General features: G+C 39.7%; 1 protein-coding gene across 1 annotated transcript in view; it reads left to right on the top strand.

Moving 5' to 3' along the window:
* Positions 1–9,908, top strand: part of AKAP13 (A kinase (PRKA) anchor protein 13) — a 281,731-nt gene that overhangs the window by 47,971 nt on the left and 223,852 nt on the right. Inside the window, exon 3 of the mRNA XM_011996449.1 lies at positions 8,093–8,389. Coding sequence (XP_011851839.1) covers positions 8,093–8,389 — 297 coding nt within the window. The remainder of the gene's footprint in view (positions 1–8,092; positions 8,390–9,908) is intronic.

Genomic DNA, 9,908 nt, shown 5'->3' with positions numbered 1-9,908 from the left:
CCTTTTAAAGTAGTTATGATGTGATTTCCCCTCCTTTTTAAAAATAAAGTATTTTAAGCATAAGTAGTAACATCTTAGAGGGCAGGTAGGTGGAGACTTTGACTTTCTACTTTATCTATCTTTGAATTTATTTATTTATTTATTTATTTTTTTTTGAGATGGAGTCTCACTCTGTCGCCCAGGCTGGAGTGCAGTGGCCGGGTCTTGGCTCACTGCAAGCTCCACTTCCTGAGTTCACACCACTCTCCTGCCTCAGCCTCCCGAGTAGCTGGGACTAAAGGCACCTGCCACCATGCCCAGCTAATTTTTTTGTATTTTTAGTAGAGACGGGGTTTCACCGTGTTGGCCAGGATGGTCTTGATCTCCTGACCTTGTGATCCACCCGCCTTGGCCTCCCAAAGTGCTGGGATTACAGTCATGAGCCACCGCGCCCAACCTGAATTGTTTAAATGTTTACAGTGAGCTTGTTATTTGTATGATACATAGTAATTTTCGATGAAAACATTTTGATTGCTGAAAAGAATGTCTTCTCTTTTGAAAATAAATCCATCTTTGTGTTGATTAACACTGGAGGCCAACCACAGCTTTATAATAAAATATTACATTCAAAACACCTGTGAAAGTAGCTCATTCAAGAATATAATTTGCTTTGAAATGTAGCTTGAGATGGAAATATACTTCTAATAATGAAAGATGTTGCCTTAGTAATAAATGAAAATAATATTCCATTATTGTCCCTCCATAGAAAACAAATAAAATCCTAAATGACATTTTAATTAACCAGTGATTTTTCTCGAGCAATAAAGCTGAGATTTGTTTTTTTAAGACCTAGGTAGGATTGGCAAATAGTGTACAGAAATCTGGACATCCTTTGAAGATAATTCTTGGGGTGAGATGGGGGCATAGAGTACTGTTTTATTGTGTTCATTTTTATTACTGAAACTGTGAATTTAGACCAAGTAGTGATTTCAGAATAGGAGATGGAACAGAATGTTTAGTGGTTTTTGTAAAAGACTTTGGTGCAGAATCTTTCATAAAATGAAATCTTTTTTCAGCCATGTCTGTTGTTTATTTTTAGAATTCATAGCAAGTGTTCTTGTTTGAAGAACTGCAAACCTTTATTGACTCCAAATTTGACTCAGCTCTTTTATATTTTCCTTTTCTTTTTCACTGATAAGGGAAGGTACTTTATAAAGTAGATTTGTCATTAAAAAAGAAAAATACATTTACCTGATCAGAAGTTCTTTTGGGTTTAAAGAAAAAAATTACAGCCCAGATTACAACAAATGGTCTGAGTTATAATGTGTTATGTCTTTCTTTTTCTTCCTTTCTCTCTCTCTCTCTTTTTTTTTTGGAGACAGAGTCTCAGTCTTTTGTCCAGGCTGAAGTGCAGTGGCACAATCACAGCTCAGTGCAGGCTTGACCTCCCAGGCTCAAGTTATCCTTCTACCCCAGCCTCCCAAGTAGCACTCACCATCATGAGTGGCTAATTTTTGTGTGTGTGTGTGTGTGTGTGTGTGTGTGTGTGTGTGTGTGTGTGTGTTTAGAGATGGTGTCTCCCTGTGTTGCCCAGACTGGTTTCAAACTCCTGGGCTAAGTGATCTTTCTGCCTCCACCTAGCAAAGTGTTGGAATTATAGGCGTGAGCCACCATGCTTGGCCTCTTTCATTTCTTGTGAACCAAGAATTACTTTCTAGCAGCAGATGTCCAGTATTACCAAATTGAATAGCATATTTGAAAAGAAGATGTAGATTTTTAATTTAATGTACTTAATTAGAGAATTCTAACACCCCCCATCCCCCAGCCCAGCCCTGCCCCTGGCAATGCCTGCCAAGGTAATCAGTTATTTTTATTGGACTTTTTCTATAACAGTCTCCCTATTCTGAAATATCTTACTATAAAGCTATCTTTAGACAGATGAAATTTTAAATTCTGCAAAACTTAAATTACTGTCCGAATGCTAGTTAGTACATATAGTGGTTATACTGGAAAAACAGACTGAGAACTAGTTGAAAAGCAAAAAGAAATCCGTTATCTGCTGTCCTTAGTTGTAATGTTATGAGGTAATTATATATTTCATAACTTTGGAACCATGAACACAGCACTGGAATCCTAGGGCATACAATATTAAGGGAGTGATATCCTCCCAAGGGGGTGAAAGTTGCCTTTTGGGGAACAAAAAAGACTTACTGTGTGTATGTAAAACACAGTTAAACAAATTTGTGGTGTATCTGTGGTATTAAAGTTTCATGAAGTGAGGGGTGAATAGAGAATAATGTCTGAAAAGGCTCTTTGGGGTATAACAGAAGAAAAGGCTCAGAAACACTGCCTTAGAGGTGTCGGCTGGAATATAGCAGAGCACATTTTTAGCATTAAATCTCTCCTTCCTCCTCTAAAATGCACATGGTGAAATTCCTGTGCCTACTCTTTGTTCTCTTCTGATTAAATACTCCTGTACACATAGAGACATTTTACACATATACCAAATTTGCACACTACCATTAGGTCACCAAAACCCAGCAGTGGGTGTGTACTTCTGCACAAAATCCTATTTCTTATTAGAGTCTGGATCTGAAGACTGAAAATTTGTTTCTTTTAACCCTATCGTAGACACTTCAGAAGAAAGAAAAAGACACCAAACTTTTAGAGACTTTGATGCCAAACTGAAGTAATCAAGATATTATTTTTATATTTTCCATCATTTTTTCTCTTAGAAGGTGACGTCTGTGTGGGACTGGGCTTGGCTGGCCCAGCACTTTTAGGGTTTCTTTTTGGATAGCTGATGAAACAAAGTTCCTATTGTTTCATCCTCAAAAGAGAGGGCCCAGATGGGATGCATTCCACTTTTAGCTTAATAGGAAATGAAGTAATTCTTGGGCTGTACTTCAGCAGTTTTGTTTATCAGTAGCAATATTTCGTTTCCATGGGTGCGGTGCTCCATATAGTGAGAAGGAGCCTGCTGGAGAGCTCTCCCAACCTCGCACACACACACCTCCTGACCTGCCAGCATAAAAAAAGGTGCAGATTAGATGATTTTAAGAGGACCATCAGTAGTTAAGTTTTTGTTTCTCACCTAGGTGCTCCTGTGTTTTTGTTTATTCTTTCCCTCCTCTCTTTATTTTGTTATTTCTGCAGTGCCAATGGCAAGCTTTGTTGGGCCATGCTGCAGAAGCTCTTTGTAGAGTGTTAGGGATCTGTTTTCCTTGAGTTTCCTAAACAGAAGCACTTTAATAGCTAATGATAAAAACTACCAGTTTTAGATGCCCATTTTATGCCAGGTACTTTGTGCACAGCTCTAATGTTGTTAACAATCCATAAGGTTGATGGTGTTCTCATTTTGTGTACAAGGAAAACAGGCTTCAAGATTGAATGACTTTCTCAGGATAACCAAATCTGTTGAAGTGGAGCTGGAGTTCAAACCTAATATTTTGTACTTGACAGCTAATTGCCAGCATATTTGAGGAGGATCCCTACAATGTACTCAGCTGGGAGCAGACTTCTCCCACCCCATAATTTATATTTGTCTTGTAAGTGGACTTGATAGTATGAGAAGTTCAGAAATTAATTCATAATTTAAAATATGGAATTAAAGTTTGGACCATGTTTCTTCCAATAGTTTCTCTCTCTCCTTCCCCTCTATAAATCCTCTAGAGTAACTGCCTTCAGAAATTCAGTAAAATTTTCAAAATTTCCCTTTTTAGAAAAAGATTGGGATTTTTATTTTCCTTTCTTGTTACCAGGAAATTGAATGAAAGGAAAAACGCCATGGAACTAATTGAAAATCCTGCTATTGTTCTTCCTACTGCAGCTTCTGTTTTTATGCAGAAAGTTAGATTGTGGTTATTATATCAAATTGGATACAGTTTCCCATCCCCGTGTCTTTGCAGTGTAATTGTAGACATTGTTAATAACCCTGCAGTCTTTATGTACAAAGGCAGTCATAAGACTAATGGCCCTCTTGCAAATAGTCGTGTCTCTAGAGCTAATTTATGATAGTAAGAGGTTTGGGGTAGGCATATGGGGTGATTTGTTTTATTATTGAGTCTGTATTATGTAACTTTTTAAAAAATGCTGATATCCCCCTCAGGTGCTTTATCAGAAAGGTTATAGGAATTAAAAAATAATCTTGAGAGCCACTTGAGCCTAATGGAAAACATTAATGTGAGACAGTAGGCCAACCTGGTATGGTTGATTTCCAGACAGTAGGGTGAGGTACTTTATTCTTGATCAGTAGTAATGCTTCCAATGTGCTCTTAAGTTTAATAAAGACTAATCCAGGAAACCCTGAGTTCCCCACTCATCTTTTAACCCTCAGGTTTTCTTTTGAAAAAGAAGCCTCTAATCATACCAAACAAATTCCAGATTTATGGCATATTTTACTTAAGATGATTCATAGTCTCTTCTTCAGATTTTGAATTCATATCTGAAGGGAAAACATTGGATTAACAATTGGACAGTTTCTGAGATATCTCTTTCATGGCTATTTCTGACATTCTTCCTTCTCTGTTACACAGTTTGATTTTTGTTGTACACAGAGCTGACAGTAGCTCACACATCCATCCATTCATCTGCTAACAAACTCTGCTAATGCAGCAGAAAGAGATAATCGTACTGGTGTTGCCAAGCACAACACCCCCACATGCACACACCAATCACGCCTTGTTCTGTTTCTCTCCCTGTAGTTCGCCCTCATCCCATTCTGCCTCAGTAAACAGTCATTTTAGCAATTCCAGACAAATTTCTGTGCAGATACTTTACTTTGGCACTTCACAGTTTTGGGTAAGGTAACATTGCTTCACCATGGCTTTTTGCCGTGTGAATGATGTTTACTTTTAGTGGTATTGTGACTCCCTTTCTGATTCAAGGGTTCAGGTTTCTCATCTTTGCATAGGCTTGAGGAAGGAAAGTGATAAGAAAGGAAAAGGACTGGTTAAATGGGTACGGCAGTGGATATTCTGTTTTACATAGTGTAATCTCTCTTCTAAGGCACTGTGAATTTAAGGTTTGAAAGCATAATTCAATTTGGATCTCAGATTACTTACATCATCATCATTGAATTGTGAAATTTTGGTCTTTATTGACATTTATTCAAATCTACCGCAAAGGACTTCCAGAAGTTTACAGATTAGCTTAATTTTGGATAAATGGTACAATGCTATATATTGATTCTATTGACGAACCACAGCATTTCTTCTTTAAAGCAGTTCTCCTGACTGACATACATATCACTCCATCCATCCATCGTTCATCCATCCACCATCAGTTTATTTGGAAATTAAGTGAGGCTATGTATGATGTTTCAGGTGATAATGTTAAAGAATTTAGGAGGCCCCTTCTAGATTTTATTTATTTATTTATTTGTTTGTTTGTTTGTTTGTTTATTTATTTATTTATTCAGAGACAGGGTCTGTGTCTCCCAGGCTGGAGTCCAGTGGCATGATCTTGGCTCATGGCAACCTCCGCCTCCCAGGTTTAAGCGATTCTCCTGCCTCAGGCTCCCTAGTAGCTGGGACTACAGATGCCTGGCTAATTTTTGTTTTTAGTACAGACAGAGTCTCGCTGTGTTGGCCAGTCTGGTCTCGAACTCCTGGCCTCAAGCGATCTGCCTGCCTTGGCCTCCCAAAGTGCTGGGATTACAATGTGAGTCATCACACCTGGCCTAAGTCCTTCTTAATTGCCATCTCCTTTGTGAAATCTTCCTGCTTTTGCCCACATATGGAATGTACCACTCCTCTCCCCAAATTGCACTGTATTTAGATATTTAGATATTTTAGATAGGAAAGTTCTTGTAGAAGTCCTCTCATTTTGACTTACGTTGCAGTTTTCTGCATCTTGTTTGATTCTCTGTTATGGACCTTAAATCTCTGAGGAATTGAGACTCCTTACTTTACTCATCTTCACCTTCTGATCATAGTGCCTGGACTTGATGGATGTCTAGCTTTTAGCTCTTGAACAAAACTGAGTCAGATGTTAGAGAATATTTTAAAGGAAACATTTTCTGCTAGAAAAATAGACAAACCTTACTAAAGGAATCATTTGGCTTGTTTCTGCTAACATTGATGTCTGTGTAGTTAGGCTGGCTGCCCCTCAAAAAAATATTGCTTTTTCCCCCTAATTCTCTTTCATATATTAAATGTATAAATACCACGTATATATTATTATAAAGTGTGCATGCGTATGCACATGCTCGCGCTTGCACACACACACCAAGCAGAGGATGTTTCGGCTTCCTACAGCCTTTAGAAGGAATTCGACTTGGAAGGCAGTGGGACTATCGTGTGGATTCAGTGTTCATGTGAAGACTTATCTTCATGGTTCATGAACCAATTATTCTTGCTTAAAAGTCATACTAGCCCATCATTCCAAGTGTTAGGCTCCTCTCAGGCAGGGACTTAGCTCTTAGCCTTCTTCCTCTTCAAACACATTGCCCTATTGATAGGCAATGTGATACAAAACCCTTGCCTCCTGTTATAATAGACCATGTCCTTTGGCATCAGCCTTGACTCTGAATAGTGAATTCTGCACCTTAATATCTGTGTAACATGGGGCAAGTTACTTCTTTAAGTCTCAGTTTCTAATCATAAATTGAGGACAATACATGCCTTGTAAAATTGTTGTGCAGAGAAATGACTCAGATGCCTGATGTGTACTAGGTACTTGCTTGGCAAATACTTCCTACCATCCTAGAAGTACACAGCAGTGAGAGATTTCTTTTGCCACAGGATGAAGGGCTTAAGGAGGCCCTTGGGAAAAAAGCATGTGGAAAATCAACTTATTTATTATTCTGATAACATGGAAAAAACATTGTCTCTTTCAAAGACAGCAGAAAGCTTAGTTTGTTCCAAGTCTGAAACCTCTGTTGGCCTGTGCCCATGGTATGGAAATTCAGTCTCAGGGACCATATAAAGGGTTTCTCTACATGCCCTTAGCTGTAGAAGAGTGGCCTGAATGTTAGAGATTCAGGGAAGTGGCATATGCATGGGTGCCCGTGATTAATCAGGCAGAGCACGAAGTGGTATCACCCAAACAAAAACATGAACTGTACTTTCTTTCCTTTTTTGTCATCAGAAAGATAATGGAAGAAGGATGATGATAGGAGCATAGTTCTGGCTATTTGAGATCAGTGTGTGAAAACAGGGGAAATACAATACGCGTTGTGATGAGTATATTCTGAATATTGGAAATATTTAATTCTGTGAGGCTAAAAATTCAAAAGAAAGCCCAATCCTCCAAGAAGGTCTTACCCGTAGACATGTGGTGTTAAATCTTGCTGACCTGACTTCAGCTGAGCTCTTTGGAGTGGCATGCAGTTTTCTGCCTCCAATCACCACTCCTGAGGTGCCTGCCAGTCTGTACACTGGGCACCATGGAGTCCTTGGCATGTTTGCGTTTCCTGAACTGGGCTCCCAGCCACAGCATTGCATTATCCTCATGCAAACCAGGTAATTTCATTGAAGTCCTCATTACATTAGTGGCTGAGATGGGAAAGAATGTGTATCTGAGAACAAAAATCAATATTTATTTTTTAGGCCTTGGATTGCTCATAGTAGTAAAATAAAATCAAGTAATTGTGTACTTTTCCAAGTGCTTCATCATGTGAGCCTTTGTATTGTGATAATAAAGCAAGTGCTAGTGAATCTGTAAAATTCTTCCTATGTAACTTGTATGAGTGATATTTTTTTCCTGTTATGTTTTCAGATCTAATTTAGTTCAGTAGCTATTGGACTTTCCATCGTATGCTAGGCCTTGCCGGTCCTTCAGCTTTCATTCTTAAATCTGTTTAAACTGAATAGCCCTTGTTGATATTCAGAGCCTGTTCAGTTCCAGATACCATATTATAGGCATGGTGAAAGCTGGGATACAGAGTTTTTTGTTCTTTGTTAAGGGAACTCATATTTGTAAATAATGTTAAAAGCTGAAAATGGAGTTTTAAGAAGTTTGGAAAAATGCTGTCAGAGCTTAAGAGGAAGGAGGGGTGTTTTTTAGGAGGAGAAATTTGTATGTCATGAAATAAGAGCTAAGAGGATTCACCAGCGTCGTTTCAGCAGTGAGGCTCTAATACTGTTTTCTTTGCTGCCTGTGTTTTCTTTAGGTCATGATTGCTGTGAGACAGTGAAGGTGCAGCTCTGTGCTTCCAAAGAGGGCCTTCCCGTGTTTGTGGTGGCTGAAGAAGACTTTCATTTCATCCAGGATGAAGCGTATGATGCAGCTCAATTCCTGGCAACCAGTGCTGGAAATCAGCAGGCTCTGAACTTTACCCGTTTTCTTGACCAGTCAGGACCCCCATCTGGGGATGTGAATTCCCTCGATAAGAAGGTAGTGCTGGCATTCAGGCACCTGAAGCTGCCCGCGGAGTGGAATGTGTTGGGGACAGATCAGAGTTTGCATGGTGAGAATTTATATGATCTACAAACAAACTTTAAGTTTGTGATATTTCTGTTTTTGTAATGGGGCCGCTTTTCTGTAGTCATCATATTCAGGTCTTCCACAGCGGCTGAGTAAATCTTAGAACTACTGTAGGAAGGTGGCCTCCATGGCATCCCTTCTAAGTTCTTCTGCTGAGCTGTTAAGCATGTTGTTGCAGCAAAATGACCCTAGGGACTACCCAAGGAGAGTGGCACATCACCTTCTTGTGGGTCTGGATTTCAGACATGATCTCTCAAGTATAGAAAGTGACACGTTCTTCGTGAGGAGAGCAGCAGAGTTACTGTTTGGTGTTTAATGATCAAAGACATGGTTTTCATTATTATATGCTGAAGTTCTCTAAGATAGCCTGGAAGTGAAGGGGAGGAAAGATTGGGCAGTGAGTGGGAGGAGCATGAGAACAGGGTGTGCTCTGAGAAACCACACACTTCCTTAACCAGGTTAGTGTCACTCTTACTGACTTATCTGTTGGCCCTCTCTATGAGAATTCACTAAAGAAAGGACTTTTCTTTTTTTTTTGAGATGGGCTTTTGCTGTTGTTGGCCAGGCTGGAGTGCAGTGGCGTGATCTCGGCTCACTGCCACCTCCACCTCCTGGGTTCAGGTGATTCTCCTGCCTCAGTCTCCCAAGTAGCTGGGATTACAGGCATGTGTGCCACCATACCCGGCTAATTTTGTTTGTTTGTTTTTTTTAGTAGGGACAGAGTTGCACCATGTTAGGCTGGCCTCGAACTCCTGACCTCAGGTAATCTACCTGCCTCAGCCTCCCAAAGTGCTGGGATTGTAGGCGTGAGCCACTGCACCCGGCCAGAACTCCACTTTTTCAAAAACATTTACATAGTAAGTCCTCTTACTCAAACAAGGGTTTTCCCACATAATTCTAGTAGCAAATGACATCTACTTGATGTTATAATTGTATAGATATTTTAAAGTGAAACATAATGTGTACCTGGAGTTCAGTAAGTAACATCCGGTTTCCCTTCTGAGTTCAATCGAACAATTTAGGAGTCCTGAGATAGAGATCAAAATGTTTACTTTATTACTGATGAAATCTAGATTGGAAGCCTGATGTTAGAGCTCCTGCCAGAAGGGTCTGCTTATACTTTCTCTGTCTTCAGTGAAAGAGCTGGTCAGTCACTCCACGGCCCTGTAGAGTCTACCCAGCCTTGAGTACTGAATTTTGTTGGGTGAGCACACCACAAGTCACCCTCTCCACAGGTGAGCAGTTCCTGAGGAGGAATACCTGCAGGGGCCTGAGCCATGGCATAGTTTCTACACTCAGACGAGTTTTGTCTTCTTCCACGGAAGAATGATAAAGAGGTCTTTGCCAGCTTTGATTCTCTTAAATCTACTAAATATAACAGTTAAGACTGTGATCAGCCATCTGAACAGTGTTCCATACTATCAGGTGCATACTGTCAGATACTACCTGGATAGTCCTGCCCAGGTAAAACTTGAAAGGAAGTATCAAATCAAGGAAGAAAG

The sequence above is a fragment of the Mandrillus leucophaeus genome, unplaced genomic scaffold, assembly GCF_000951045.1.
Source record: "Mandrillus leucophaeus isolate KB7577 unplaced genomic scaffold, Mleu.le_1.0 Scaffold514, whole genome shotgun sequence".
Taxonomy (NCBI): domain Eukaryota; kingdom Metazoa; phylum Chordata; class Mammalia; order Primates; family Cercopithecidae; genus Mandrillus; species Mandrillus leucophaeus.
Note: the sequence above shows the minus strand (reverse complement) of the source record. Positions and strands in the feature narration are given on the sequence as shown.